Source organism: Ceratotherium simum, chromosome 26, assembly GCF_057802395.1.
Source record: "Ceratotherium simum simum isolate JZ-2026a chromosome 26, ASM5780239v1, whole genome shotgun sequence".
In the NCBI taxonomy this organism is placed as follows: Eukaryota; Metazoa; Chordata; class Mammalia; order Perissodactyla; family Rhinocerotidae; genus Ceratotherium; species Ceratotherium simum.
Genome location: NC_141925.1, coordinates 42,310,249 through 42,325,589, shown reverse-complemented (window position 1 = coordinate 42,325,589; position 15,341 = coordinate 42,310,249). Strand labels below are relative to the sequence as shown.

General features: G+C 55.4%; 1 protein-coding gene across 1 annotated transcript; it reads left to right on the top strand.

Annotated features, from left to right (window-relative positions):
• Nucleotides 1-749: 749 nt before the first annotated feature.
• HSPB1 (heat shock protein family B (small) member 1) lies at nt 750-2,285 on the top strand. Its single transcript, XM_004442133.3, has 3 exons — nt 750-1,191; nt 1,819-1,882; nt 1,972-2,285. Exons 1-3 carry the CDS (start codon nt 822-824, stop codon nt 2,159-2,161), a joined length of 624 nt encoding a protein of 207 aa, XP_004442190.3. The 5' UTR covers nt 750-821; the 3' UTR covers nt 2,162-2,285.
• Nucleotides 2,286-15,341: the final 13,056 nt, after the last annotated feature.

Here is a 15,341-nt window from a genome sequence, read left to right as displayed (position 1 = left end):
CCAGCCCCCCTAGGGGGAACAGAGAAAATGGCCAAACCCACACAAGCACTGCCTTTGCAATAGGGGTACATGCACACTCTCCTTCCTCGTCCCTCTATTCAGCTTCAGGTGGACAAAAATAACAATAACTAATCATTATCATGTACCAGGCCCTGGACTGAAGTCTTTACTTGCATTAAGTTGCTGAATCCTCACACCAACCCAATGATGTAAGTATTATTATTATCATCGTCTCCATTTTCCAGATGGAGAAACTAAGGCACCCAGAGTCTAACTCACACAAGTTCCTCCAATTAGTGGCAGAATCAGGATGTGACCTCAGGCAGTCTGGCCTCAGAGCTCACACTCCGAAAACCCCACCAGCCTGCTTCTTAAGACATTCTTTCACAGACACTCGGTGGTTCAAATCCTGGATCTGCCACTTCCTAGTTGTGTGTCCTGGGACAGGCGGCCCAACCTCTCTCAGCTTTGCCCCCTTGGACAAAAGGATAGGACTGTCCACAGTCGGCGGCCCAGCACTTTAGCGCCCAGGCCTGCGAGTGTCCGGCAGTGAGCACTGCACCAGCATCCGTGCTCCAGTCATCTGTTTTCTTGAACAAGAGAAGGTTCCAGATGTGGGCCGGGCCTTCCTCGTCCCGCCCCCACCCCGGTATGCAGAGGGAGGGATGCGGGGGAGGGGCTGCCCCCAGTCCGTCATTGCCTTTAATAGAGACCTGAAACACCGCCTGCTAAAAATACCCGGCTGGAGGCCTATAAAAGCGCTGCGGGGCCGGGCCCAGCACTTCTCCGAGCCGCAGCCAGACGCGCGGAGCCGAGCAAGAATGACCGAGCGCCGCGTGCCCTTCTCGCTCCTGCGGAGCCCCAGCTGGGACCCTTTCCGGGACTGGTACCCGGCCCACAGCCGCCTCTTCGACCAGGCCTTCGGGCTGCCCCGGCTGCCCGAGGAGTGGTCGCAATGGTTCAGCCACGGCGGCTGGCCGGGCTACGTGCGCCCGCTGCCCGGGGCGGCGATCGAGGGCCCCGGCGCGGTGGCCGTGCCCGCCTACAGCCGCGCGCTCAGCCGGCAGCTGAGCAGCGGCGTCTCGGAGATCCGGCAGACCGCCGACCGCTGGCGCGTGTCCCTGGACGTCAACCACTTCGCCCCCGAGGAGCTGACCGTCAAGACCAAGGACGGCGTGGTGGAGATCACCGGTGAGCCCCCCGCCCCGCGGCGACGAAGCTGGCGGGGCGGGGGTTGGACCGTGAGCCAGAGGCCTGGGCAGTGAAAAATTAGCCAAGGACCGAAGGCCAGAGCCCTCGGCTGGGCCTGGCCTCCCCGCCCTGCCCCCTAGCCCGTGCCCCCTGCTCTAGAATGGGGCCTGCGAGGACCTCCTAAGGGCCTTTCGGCCGGAAAAACGCGCTATTAAGGGAAGAAACGCACCCTTCCAAGGAGACACCCCCACCCCTCCCCCACCCCCGCCCCCAATGACCAGGTCTCGCAGCGCCCCCCCGCGCCTCCCCCCGCGCCTCCCCGCGGTCAGTGTGAAGAGGGCGTTGTCGGCTCTGTCCCTGCCCCTAGCTCGGGTCTGCGGAAGGGGCGTGTGCACGAGCCTGGCGCCACGCCCCCACCCCCCCCAAACCCTGAACTGAGCTTTCCAGAAGCTTCTTAGGGCCCGGGACAGTCCGGGGCCCCCAAATTCCGTAGTCATTTTTCCTCCTCCACGAATCCTGGGGGCCATGAATCCCGGCCACCCGGTGGGGCAGGTGGGGCAGGTTTGGACGGGGGCAGGCCTTTGAGGTGGCCTCTCCCCCCAACCTTTGACCTCACTCTCCCCCCAGGCAAGCACGAGGAGAGGCAGGACGAGCATGGCTACATCTCCAGGTGCTTCACTCGAAAATACACGTAAGTCCTGGTGCCAGATTGTGGGGGAGTGGGGAGGGTGCAGTGACAGACTGGTGTGTAACTCTCGGCTTCTCTCTCTGCATGTCCAGGCTGCCCCCAGGTGTGGACCCTACCCTGGTCTCCTCCTCCCTGTCCCCTGAGGGCACTCTCACCGTGGAGGCCCCAATTCCCAAGTCAGCCACCCAGTCGGCGGAGATCACCATCCCTGTCACCTTCGAGGCACGTGCCCAGCTGGGGGGCCCAGAAGCTGGGAAGTCGGAGCAGCCTGGAGCCAAGTAAAGGCCTTAGCCCTGCTGCCTACCCCCCAGTAGCCACCACTGACCATCCCCACCTGCCAATCTGTCTACTCTTTTGATACATTCACCTTCTGTTTTTCTCAAATAAAGTTCAAGTCCCTGCCTGCTACTGCCTCAGACCCTGGTGTTTGTGGAGGCCTAGGGGTCAGTACCATCTGCTGGCTCACACATTCATCATATTTGCTGAGGGCCTGCTGTGTGCCAAGCCCCATGCTGGGCCCTGTGGGTACAGTGGTGTCCATCACAGGGGCAGGTGTGGGAGCGGGGAAACCGGGAGAGGCACCAAGCCCAGGCTTGGGCCCTCAGGGACACCTAGGCTAGGGTCAGGTGAAGGGGGACAGAGCAGGGCTGAGGGAGGGGAGCTTCCTGGGAGCTCAGAGTCCCTTCCTGACTTCATTATTCTTCCAGATATGAGCAGGACCCTGTAGACGGTATAGGAGGTGTGGCAACTCCAGGTGACTTTCTGAGGGGAGGTTGGCCTAGTCGAAGGACCCGTTCCCGCACACCCGTGCCTGCAGGGTGGGGCCTGGGCTCTCAGGCCAAGGGCGTCCTGCAGAGAGTGAGGGCAGTGTGGCCCGGGTTTTGGTGGAAGAGACACAGAGTCCTAACTGGGAAGGCGGTCACTCCAGGAGGGCTGCCTTGACTGTCCCAGGCAGGAACAGTCACACCCACCTTCGTCTGCCCTTGTCCTACCCACCACCCTCTCACCTGGCCCAAGGAGGGTTTGGGGATGACCTGGGGGAGGGAGAAAGCAGACAGGGGCTTTGGAGCCCAGTCTCAAGTCCCCAAGAATTTTAGAGATCCCACACTGTCTCCAAGGACAAGGTCCTAGAGCCTGAGGCTGTGGCGAGACACTCTGTGCTCTTTTCTAAGCCCATAGCCCTGCTTTCCCAGGGTCCCTGGGAGGAGCAGCACCCTGCAGGGAAGGGCCTAATGCACTCACACACACTAGCTGGGTGCCCAGCTTCTTGACGGCCACTTGCTGGTGTGGGCTCCCTGTTGGGATATCACTATCTAGAGCAGGCGTAAAGCCAAAGCAGGTCCCAGCCCTCGGAGGCCTCCCTGGACCTGGAGGAAAGCCAACAGAGAAATAAACACATGGAACAAGGATTGTGCTGGCCCAGCCGGCAGCACAGGTCCGGGCCTGTCAACCAGGGCACTGCCCAGTCTACCCACACTTCCACCCTCATTTCCTGAGCTCCCATCTCCTAAGTCTGCCACCCTCCTCCCCGACACACACATGCCCACGTCTCAGGTGTCTCCTGGACACCTCCTCGCTCCCGGGGCCACGACCCAGAGCCAGCCCATTCTGTTCCCACCATCGCTCTGCTCGCCAGCTCCCTCGTTGGCAACAGGATGGCCCTGGCCTCCAAGGACGTGGCTGCGTCCTCCTGCCTGGTCAGAGGGAGTGATAGAAAGGCTGCCAGCTGCTCCGCTGGTGCCTTTGAAGTGTGGGAAAGCCAGCGCCAAGCCTTTGACAAGTTGATCCTCACGTCAGCCGTGCGAGGACGTGCCATTAGTCCTGCTTAACAGCTGGGAACATGGAGCCTCGGGGAAGTGACTTGCCCAGGTCCACCCAGCTAGTCCTGGAGGTGGGGGGACATTTGTGTGGCCACAGGCAAGGGAGGGCGGGTTAGCTCACACACAAGGCTGGGGAGGGGAGCGGGTCTCCACAGCTTGAAGTGCTGCCGAATGAGGCTTGGTAGAGCCTCAGGAGGAGGAAGAGGAGGGGGATACAGCTGAGCCTGGGGGCCAGGGCCACTCAAGAGGGGCCAGACTGCAAAATGGCCTGCAAAGAGCTGCCAGAGGTCTCAGGCCCAGAGTCCAGGGCCATGGCCTGGGGCAGACAGGCTCAGCACCTGGGATGCTGTTGGCACTATAGGAGTAGAGTCCAAGGGCAGCAGCTCTGAGGTCCCAGGGCTCAGCCACCATGCGGGGCACAGCTGGGGCATAGGGTAGGTGGGAGGGGAGGACTTCAGCCCCTGCAAAGGAAACAGGCCCCAGTCTCCAGGGGAAACTGAAGTAGGAGGCGAGGACACTGAGGTAGATGCTCTGTGGCCTGCCTGGGCCATATGGGGGACAGAAAGCAGGAGAGGAGTCTGAGGGTGGGCTGGCCCTATGCCCAGAGCTCAGCTCAGGTGTAGGATCTGGGGCAGCACCTCTGGGCAGAGTGGACAGGGCTGGCTGGCTCGGGTCTGCAGGTCTCCACTGGGAGGGGCTGGCAGTGGGCACTGGGAGACCTGGTGAGTCCCTGCACTGCTGCTGTGGTGCAGAAGCAGTTCCAAGCCTCTGCAGGCCTTTCCCTGATTTTCAGTGGGTCCCCCTCTAAAGGTCTCTGATGTCCTTCAGGTCTGTGGCCTCAGACATGGGCCTTGATTCAATGAATGCTAGCATCTGGGCCCCTCTGCTCAGCTGAAGGGTGTCTGAGGGGCAATGCTCCATGCTCCAGGCTGATGATGAAGGCTCCCTCGAGGACTTCAAGTCCCTGTGGCTGCTGCTCACTCACCAGCTCCGGCTCCCCCAGGGATCTGTGGGGTGCACAAGCCACCCTCAGTTCCAGGCTGATCCCTGGCTGTCTCATTTTCTCTCTCCCTCCCAGTTGTGAAATCTGCTCTCTCTGTTGGCACCTCCTCTGGGCCCAGCATCCAGCCAGTTGATCCAAATCCCTGCTCTCAAGGGGGCAAGCAGAGGAAACAGCTCAGTGATAAAGCAGCATTATGCCACAAGAGAGGGGCCGGGACACCTGTGGGGTCTTAGTGGAGTGGGAAAGAGGGATTTCCAGGAGCGACGTTTGTGTGACAGGTAAGGAGGAATCACATGGGTGAGGGCTGGAGGGCTGGCATGTTCAGGCTGGAGGAGGAGCTGCCAGTGGAGAGGGCAAGTGAGGGAGGCAGTGGGCCCTGTCTGGGAGGGTATTGAAGGCCACGCTAAGTGCGGGCTACCAAGTCATCCAAGGGTTTGAGCATCCTGGATTTAGAAACAAGGTTCCAAATCTTAGAGGACAGTGGTTGGGAGGAGCCAGCAGAGAGGCAGGGGTCAGTGTGCTGCTGAGATGTAGTGGGCATAGGTCCAGCCAGGGGGAGTGGGAGGGTGGGCCAGGTGCCAGGATGTGGCAGCAGCAAGCTCTGCTGCTGGATGTGGGGGTCCGAGGTGGTGATGGAAGAATGGAATCTGCTGAGGCCGTGGCTCCCTGCCTGGAGGTTGCTGACCTCACACTCTCTGTAAGGTCAGGCAGACCCAGGCCTTGGCTGCTGAGGGAGTGAATTGTTTCCAGATACCATCATTGTTCCCTGCTACAGAATTGACCCAGGGTTTGCCGGGCACAGTCTGCTCTGTGGAGAGGGTGGGGTGGGGAGCAAAAACTGCCCAGAGAATGGCTGCAGAGGACCCCAGTGCTGGGTCCAAAGGGCACGGCCAGAGTACCTTCATGATGGGAGGAGGGGCAACCAAGCAAAGAAAGGAGTGGCAAGTCAGCCAGGACTGGAGCCTGTCCAGGCACTGGCCATGGGGCTCACAGACCCCAGAGCCCCTGGGCTGAAGGCAACCACTCAAACCCTACCCCACCCTGGCAGAGCCCAGGACAGGGCAGGGATCAGCTTGACGGGGGTCCTATCTGCTGGCCTTACCTTGGACCCCCTGCACCTCCACACTCCACCCCACCCCCACATGCACACAGTGGGACCTGGGGGTTTGGGATAGCCTGGGAACTCAGGGCTTGGCCCGAGGCCCAGACTTGCACAGCAGCAACTGAACTGCCAGCTCAGGACCAAAGCAGGGAAGGAGAGGGAGGAAGCTGCAGGGGTGAGCCTGGATGAGCCCAGGCCCAGAGCCCAGAGTCTGGTACTGGGTGAAACAGGGGTCAAGCCCCACCCTCATGCTGCTCTCCCAGGGAAGTGGCCCCAGGGAATGTGGAGGAGGCCCAGCATGTGCCCCCCAAAAAGTGTGTACTGTCTGTCCATCAACCGTTGCCCCTGTGTGCCGGCCCTGAGGAGCACAGGGTCCTGTTCCTGTGGGGGAGACCTACGTGTGAGCAGGATCGTCCCTCCCTGGCACCATCCTCTCAGTCAAGGGCTCTGGGTCCTCCTCCCCCTCTCCTACCTGGCAGGGGACTTCGGACTTCACTGTGTGCATCTAATGCTGCCTCCTAAGGATGAGCCATATTCTCAACGGCTTCTTGTGAGACAGCTCTGCCAACCTCTAGTTGTGCTGGGAGAACTGGCAGCATGAAAAACGCCAGGAATCCCAGGCTTGGCTAAGAAGGGACGGCTCTGGATCCATGATGGAATCCCTGGATGGCCTTGGGTAGGAGCGAGGAGGGTGGAAGAGCCTCGCTGGCCAGCCGACCACCTGCACCTCTTCTGAGGGGCAGACTGAGGGCAAGGGGAAGGCAAGTGCCTGGCCAGGGCTCCCAGCTCCCAGCCCAGAGAGAAAAGGTCATGTCTGGAGACCCTAGGGAAAAATGACCAGCCCTGGAAGGGGTCCCTGCAGCATAATGGCCCCTCCCACCCTTCCTTCCAGCCTTGCACACCTGCCAGCCTGGTACACGACTCTGCCCAGCCTAAGGTGGCAGTGACTGGGTCAAGATGCAGCACTGGTGGTCCAGGGGCTGCCTCAGTGGAAAGAAGTCTACCTCTATCCCACCTCAGGGCTGCACAGGGCAGAACCTGCCAGAAGGCTTAAAGAACAGATAGAGGTGGCAGGAGCAGCTCTGAGTTCAGGAAAACGCACTGGGCTGAGGCCAGCTCTTTCCCTGTCGGAGGCATGGCCTGGGGTCCAGCCCTGCTCTGGGCTCAGTCTCCATTCTGAGGGGGCTGGGTGGCCCCTGAGGCCCTTTCTGCCCTGATTGTCTGTTGGTGTTGTCAGCCCTGTGCAGGATGGGAATCAAGGGGGAATCACAAAGGCTGCCAGCTACCCAGGGTCCCCTCACAATGGTAGGAAGGCCAAAGTCCCAGGGATGCCCAGGGATATACGGACAGCTCTCTGCAGGACCAACAAGGGCCTGATGTGACAAAGGCCTTCAGTCTTGGCCCTGACCCCAGGGCAGGTCTGGGTAACCCTTTTCTTCCCACATCATCCCCCCTCCACGAGAGGTACATGGAAGTCCTTTCGAAAGTCCCTTAGGGATGGCTGGGAGAGTCTGTGTTCAGGCTGCAGAGAAAATGGGATAAGGAGATTGAGAACTTAATCTTAGGTGAATGGATGACCAGAGAGGTCACTGAGCCCTCTCCCCACCCAGCCCCCTCCCTCTGAGTTCTCCCACTCTCTCTCAGCCCTCCTCCCCTTCTGACCTCCCGCCCTCCTTGCTGAGTCTCCCTTGTCCCTCTCTGATCCTCCATCTCCCTTACTTAGCCCCGCCCCCTCACTACACACTCCCAACACCAAAGCCCTTCTCCCACACAGAAGCCTCCTCTTTTCTGGGAGTTCTCCCATTTTCTCTGAACCCCCAGCCCCACCACTGCACTTTCTCACTTCTTTGAGCCCTCTCCCTCTCTGAATCCCACCCCCACCTCTCTCTGAGCCCTGGTGGCTGAGCTATCCTTTTACAATCCCCTCAGTGGCCCCGTTGAAGATCCAGAAGACCCCCTCTCTAGGCCTGACCTGTCTGAAAGCCTTGAACCTTGAACTCCCTCAGCAGGGGTCCTGGAGCCCCAAAGCTCTGGGGGGGAGGAAGGGTGACTTGGAGGAGGAATAATCAGTCCCCACCAAGCAGGCAGCAGGCCCTGCCAGCTCAGGCCTCAGGCTGGACTGGCCCCACCTGTGAGGGGCCTGGAGCAGTGCCAAGGCAGGCGCCCTGGGGCTGGGCCTCCCCATCCTCCCCTCCCCCCTAGAAAGGACAGTAAGTGACTGCCCCCTGGTGCTCTCCCAGAGATGCCCAGATACCTGACACCACCCACACCAGAACCTTTGGGAATATCTGCCCAGGTTCTAGGTCCTGCTGGCCCAGAGCAGAAATGGGGGCAGGAGATCCAGTCTTGGAGAACACTGACACCCCCCAGCCCCACACCTACCATGCCTTTGGCTACATTCTTCTCTGCTCTGGGCCTCAGTCTCTGAAAGCCCTCAAACCTTCTGGAAGCTCCCTCCCAGAGGACCTGGCTCACTCTTTTGGCTGCCACCCCTGACTCTGCCTTTGCAGGGTCTGGCAGCCAAGGCCTGGATCCCGGGCCCCTGCCCCACCCTGCTTCATAGGTGTTTCTGTTTCTGTTACTAACCACAACGGGCATGTTCTGGGCACCTGCTAGCTGCCAATCACTCCTTAGTTTATTCAATCCTCATAGCAACCGTGTGCCGCTGAGAGGCAGCAGAGGCTTGCGGTTATGCTGGCAGCCGCTGGTGTCCAACTGCCCAGCTTCAAATCCCCACTGGGGCACTTACTAGCTGTGGGACTGTGGGCAAGTTACTAAGTCTGTTTCTTCCTCTGCAAAATGAAGCTGATTATGTGAATCAATACACGGGAAGCCTGTAGAACAGTGCCTGGAGCATCCAGTCAATGGCAGGCATTTGCACGAGGAAGACTGCATTATCCCCATTCTATAGATATGGAAATTGATCCCCTGAAAGACTAAGGAACTAGAGAAGTTATGCCACATAACTAGGACACAGGGGGATGGGAATTCAAATCCTGAGCTCTTAAGCTTTCTGCCACTGACAGCCCTTCATTTGGAAAATGCCAGACATTGCTGAGTGACAGAAATGTCACCTTTCTAAAGTCAGTAGCCACACTGAAGCTGATCTTCAATTCCTAAATCCAGGTGTGATTGTGCCTTGGGCAACCCATCTCCCCTCCCAGAACTGATTATACAGCTCTATGTTGGGAGATGGGAACGGTAGAGATCAGGGTGCCTGTGCTCCCTAACATTTCCGACATCTGGTTCTGGGGCAGAGCCCTGGCCGGCCACCATTCAACTCAGTTACGGGCGTTTATCCAGGAGCGCGGCGGAGGAACAGGCACTCGCACAGGAGGAGGATGGGGCTGTGACACAGGGCGCAGGTCCAGCTGAGGCTGGAGAGGCAGCTGGGGCCTGGTTGTGGAGGGCCGTGAATGCCCGAGAGAGGCAGGGGCTGGCCTCAGTGTCCTCGGCCATGGGGCCAGTGTGCGAGGTGATGGAACCTGACAGACCCAAGTCACCATCCCCCTTTGAGCCCTTCCAGCTGCTGCCTACAGAGCCCTGGCTTCCTCTGCGATACGGGAATAACGTAACCTCCTGGGGCTGGTTCCAGAATGACAGCTGTGGAGGGAAAAAAGCATAGCAAACCTGCACAGGACAGTAGAGGTGGCACCGTTGTTCAGATGGGGAAGCTGAGGGGCAGGCACCGGGTCGAGGGCCCTGCAGCTCCTTCCACTGACCACGGCGCTGGACAACGCCCTCCAGAGCCCAGGCCAGGTTACTCTGGGCGACAAAAACGCGCTCGGAGGGCACAGACGGAGGAGACCGGCAAGGGTGGAGAAGGAAGGAAAATCCCCGCGGTGGGAGGACAGCCGGGTCGGGAGCCAATCGGCCGGGCAGCTGCGCAGGCAGATCCCGGCGCGGGGACCCAAGCCCTAGCAACAGGCCGGGCATTGGAGGAGCGGGACAGGCTGGCCTGTGATTGGCTCTCGCCACTGCCCGCGATTGGAAGACAGCGGCGTCTCCGCTCGGCTCACATCCGGGTGTCTGGCCTGTCCTGGAACCTTCGTGATCCCGCTCGTGAGAGCCCCTAGTTCTTCAGAGCAGGGTCTCTTCCAGCCTCTACTCTCGGGCGTGTAGAGCGGTGCAGGTCACCACGCGAACTCGCCCGTGTGGACGCGCGCACCTGTGCCCACGCAAAGCGGAGTCCCGCGGGCACGCAGACAGCAGAGTCCTTCGCCTGGGACCCAGGGGTTTGGGGGATGACAAGTGACAGCGAGAAGCCCGAGGACAGAGCTCCCAGATGGGGGTTGGCGCTGGGGGCGGGCTGGGCTCGAGGGCGCTCCTACCGTTCCGGGGCACTGCCTGGGGCGGGGCTCCGTCGGTGCCGACCAGCTGCAGAGCCGGGTGGCGCCCACGGCGGGGCGGCAGAGGACGGCACCACTGGAGCCAGCCCCTAGGTGGGGCCGGGACCGGACAGATGCTGAATCCCCTCTCCCAACGCCCGGGCCCTGCGAACCATTTGGTAACCCAAGTATTGGGACAGGGGCGGCCTGACCCGTCGTCGCTGGTGCATTCTTGGGTGCTGAAGCCCTGAGGGATGGGCCAAGGCTGGGTTTTTCGTTTTGTTTTCCTATCCAGGTTCATTTTGGCCCTGTCACCACTAGGCTAAAGAAATATAAATCCTAACTCATCGCGGGGAGCAATTACTACTCTATTGCTTTCGCCCAGCAGTGGGACGTAGTATTTGTCTGATCTTGGGGCTCTGGGCAGCATTTAGGGAGGTGACACGGAAAGGGACCCAGAACCTTGCAGTCAGCCACAGCTGCTCATCCTTTATACGGGTTACGTCCTTTATACCGGTTATCCAGCCAGAATTTCCTAACTCTATCTTGTCTCTATTTCGAATGTAATCTCCTAATTTAGGGCAAGAGAATATTTTTCCCTCTTAGTGTGCCAACCTTCTCCAACCTAGAACTCATCACTGAGGGACAACATTCCCACAAGGAATGTTTTAAAAACAGCAGTTTCCAAACTTAGCAGGCAAAAACCCCTGTAAACCGTAATAATATAAGACCTCCGTATTTGGGGAGGCGAGGACTTCTGGAGGACAGCTGGCTTTGATAACAAACAATGGAATCTAAAATGAGGGTTCCATCAGGCTTGAAGGAACTGACCAACCACTGAAGCCTAAACTCGGGCTTCAGGCTAAGAGAGAGCGGAAAGAGGTGCAAGGCTTTGATGTCTCTTCTCCGGCCCTGTGGAAGAGCCAGTAAGGAGTAGGGTAATTTGTCCATTATGGTGGGAAGAGCCAGTTAACATCAAGATGGTGTTAAGCCTACATTCATTCTCCTAAGGTAGATCCAATAAGGCAGCAGCCTCTCAGACACACCTGCTTGTTTTGCCACCTCCCCCAGGGGTAGAGGCAGAACTGCCGCAGCCCACCCGGGCTCCCGAGGCGGAGTGCATGTGTGAAATGTCTTGCTGAATCAAAGCAAGAGCTGACTGAGGACCTATCTAGTACGTTTCCCATGCAGGGGAAGCAGGAGAGGGTTGTGGGGAGGCACAAGACCCCAGCCTAGAAGCCTCCAGTCAGAAAACAAGATGGTTCCCATGGGTGGCAGGCACTCCCTCAAGCCTATTCAGAGCTGCATCTTTGTCCTTATAGGCTCAGGTACCAGGCTCCGGTGCTGGCTGTGGCTTAAGACTACGTGATTCTGGGGGAGAACCCTGGCCGGCCCCCATTCAATTCAAATTCAATTCCACATGAATCACTGAAAAGGCTGGGTGAGGGGACAAAGCAAAATCCTTATGCAAGACAAAAAAGTGCCCCAGCAGGGATGGGGACAAATTAAATGACAGAGGAAACAAGTGGACAAACCCAGGATATTCTATGAGATCACCAAGTAGCCTGGTCCCTGGAAAAAGTCAATGTCATAAAAAAATACGTGGAAGGAATAGAGGCTAAAGAAAACTAATAATGAAATCCAATTAATGAATTTTAATTTGATCATAGTTGGTGGGAGGTGGTTAGAAAGAACTATCAAAGGCATTCTGGGGACAATTTAGGGAAATTTGAATGTGGGCTGATATTAGGGAATTATTATTGATTTCCTTAGGTGTAACAACAATGTAGTGGTTAACTAAGAGAATGTCCTTATTTTTAGGAGAAGTATGAACATGAGTAAAATATCACACGGGAACTTAATTTCAAGATTCCACAAGCCACTAGAAAGCAAATATGACAAGACGTTAACTGCCCTACCAAGTAGTGGGTACTTGATTATCACTGTGCCATTATTTTCAACTTTCGTGTTTGTTATTTTTCAAAATAAAAGGTTGGGGCTCAAGTGCCCCAATACCACTTAGCCACCTTTTAAACGGGCCTAAATCTAATTCAAGAGGTACTGGGACCACCAAATTTCCATGATCCATGTTTAAAATCACAAGGCAAAACCCTTATGGTCCAAGTCATTAAGTACTCAAAAGAAGCAAAAATCCTTCCACTTCAAAGCCAGATTAGGAAGAATAGAGAATTGTGGTTACCTCTAGGCAGAGGAAATGGGTGGCCGGGAAAAACAGGCATGGGAGAGTTACTGGGAAACCAGGGGTCACCATACTGGCCACATAGTAAATATTTTCAGCTCCATGGGTAACTAACCGTTGTCTTTCCACTTTATAACCCTTTAAAAATGTAAAAACCATTCTTAGCTTGAAGGCAATACAAAAAACTTGTTTTAGACTACACCCTTTTGTATTTTTAACGCGCATGCACTACCTAAATAAAAACCAAAAAATCATAATGTTCCCCAAAGTTATTCCTGACTTTGCTCTCCCATACTATGGATGAGTGAGTGCCATTTCAGATTACTTAAACTGAGAAATCCTGATCCACTTGTCTTGCCAGGTGTGGATTATGAAGAATACCAACGATCCTTTGACCTGGTACTGAGGACTCTTGGCAGTGACCCAGCCACTCTCGCCACAACTCCTCCCTGACCACGGGTGTCTGTGGTTCATTAGAGGCAGGGCTGGTGGCCGTGCAGATTCCACCACATTTATCCATAGCAGAATTGGACAATTCAAACCAGTAGGCTAATTAGCAAGCTGGTATACCACATTTGCATGTTCTGATCAGGCTGGTGACTTCATGTCACTTCCTAGAAACAGAGAACAGCATTATCCACCTGGTTTTCAAAGATTTTATTTATTTTATTTTTTCCCCCCAAAGCCCCAGTGGATAGTTGTGTGTCATAGCTGCACATCCTTCTAGTTGCTGCATGTGGGACTCGGCCTCAGGATGAACGGAGAAGTGGTGCCTCGATGCGCACCCGGGATCCGAACCCGGGCCGCCAGCATCGCAGCGCGCGCACTTAACCACCAAGCCACAGGGCCGGCCCATCCACCTGGTTTTCAGAAGGTTGATTCTCCAAGCTTGCTTTGAGCACTGTGCACCCAGGAGGAGGGAGCTGCCGTTCTTAGCCACTCAGATCAGCCAGTGTGAGTCAACACGCAGATTCAGCTGACAGTGCAGAAGCCAATCAATGTGCTAACTGCACACAAATAGAGCACAAGAAAACTGTGCTTGTCTGCATGGCACCTTATCTGCTACACAAGGTCCCCTGCCACTAAACCCCATTTGATGTCCCTTCACCCGCAAAGTTCTAGGAATGAAGAACTCTGTTCTGTGGATGCCCCAAGCAGAGAGAATCACTCACTCCTTTATAATTACTCTCCTGCCCTACTCATCCCTTTTATTTAATTGCTTCACACTCAGTTATTTTTTATCAAGTTCTAGACTGCACTGAGGAGAAGGACCTCTATCATTGGTGCCTAACCCAGGGCATCATTCAGTTCCTGAATTAGGAGAACTTTCTTAACCTCAACCCTTTAGAGCCATTCTTTTCTAACAATCTATTATTGTGATGCCAGATTTTCTTTCAAATACTTCACCTCAAACAACATCCCGCAACAGACTGAATGCAGAAGCAGCTATCCGAGTCCAGATGAGTTCTAAAAGATCTGCAAAACTGTGAAACAGTGCTACTCTTCTATTTTTGGTTTTGGAAAACAATCACTTTTCATGAAATTGTTATGTATCTTAACATGTAATGAGTTTTTATTATTCTTAAACAAATGAGTATTTTTAATTTCTAGTTTTTGATACACCCCATATAAACAAAAGCTCTTACGAGTTGTATACAGGGATATGAGATGAAAAAGTTTGAGAATCACTGCATTCAGGAACTCTTAAAACTGGATAGAAATGCAGCAACAGCATTTTATCTCAAGAGAAATTTAAGCATCTGTGGAAATCCTCTAGGCAAATTCCAGTCTTATGTCAAATTCCAGGCACTTGTAATGAGAAATTACACCGAGGAACAAGAGTGTAATAGGAGCAACTTCCAGGAGCTACCCTGCTTTCTGAAGAGCCTTGGTGAGCCTGGATTTTAAATAAACTTGACTGTTCTGACCTTGCCCAAATCTGTATTTTCCTATTGGCGAGACATCTGATTTCTCTCTCTGCACTCAGTAACTCCGACCCTAAACGAGCTCAGTGAATGCGTGCTGAACCTTGGCTGCTGCTCAGTTTCTCACAGAAGCAGCCTGGTATTAGCAGGCAAAGCTCAGAAGGACTCAAGGCGGGGACTCCAATGTGGGTTACTGGGGAGTTGTGGGACCTTAGGCACATCCTTCACTTCTATTTCCACAGCTATACCTGTAGCAGCACGCTCTTAGGGTGGTTCTGAGTGACAGATGAGCCAACACCGGTGGATTCATTCAGTACATGGCAAAAACCTAATCACACAAAGTGTTATTGCTAAATTGTGAATTAAAATTATTCAAAAAATTAACAAGCCATCCTCTTCTACTGCATGAACTAATGCTCCCTCCTCTTTACTGGAGCACGCCCAAGCTGATGGAGGAGGAAAGCTTTTGCCCGGGCATTCTTTCCTGTGGACAAATCCCTCCTCACAGCTGGTCAGGGCAGAACACTCCCCCCACACCCAGGGAGGCAATTCACTAGGTGGGCACGTTCTGACAGCTGCCATCAGCAACAACAGGCTGTTAAGAGCTCAGTCCATACCAACTAAGGCTGCTGACCACCTCAGAAGGACTAAAAAACCCAAGACAATTTATTTATGAACACTTTTAAGTGCAAGGAACCACCTCTCCTAAGACTTACTGACATCTCCAACAATACCGGGCACCTGAGATACCAAACCAGGTATGTGACTCAGCTTTATTTAGACCCACAACTCCAAGGCTCAGAAGTTTAGTAATTTGTCCAAGGATCAAAAGGAGCCATGATTCAAACTCAGACCCAGAAAGGCCTTCAGAGATCTAGTTGAAAGCGCTCATTCTGTAAAAGAAAGAATGGAGGCCCAAACGTACAATGATTTTTCAAGGTCAGTAAACCCAGGTCTAGTTCCCAGATACAGGCACTTTCCAATATATACTGTCTTGCCCCTTCCCCCCAAATCCAACCTCATTCTTTGAGTGGGGGAGAGGGGAACTCTCATGTCCAATCGAACCTTCCAAAGCAAAGGAAAA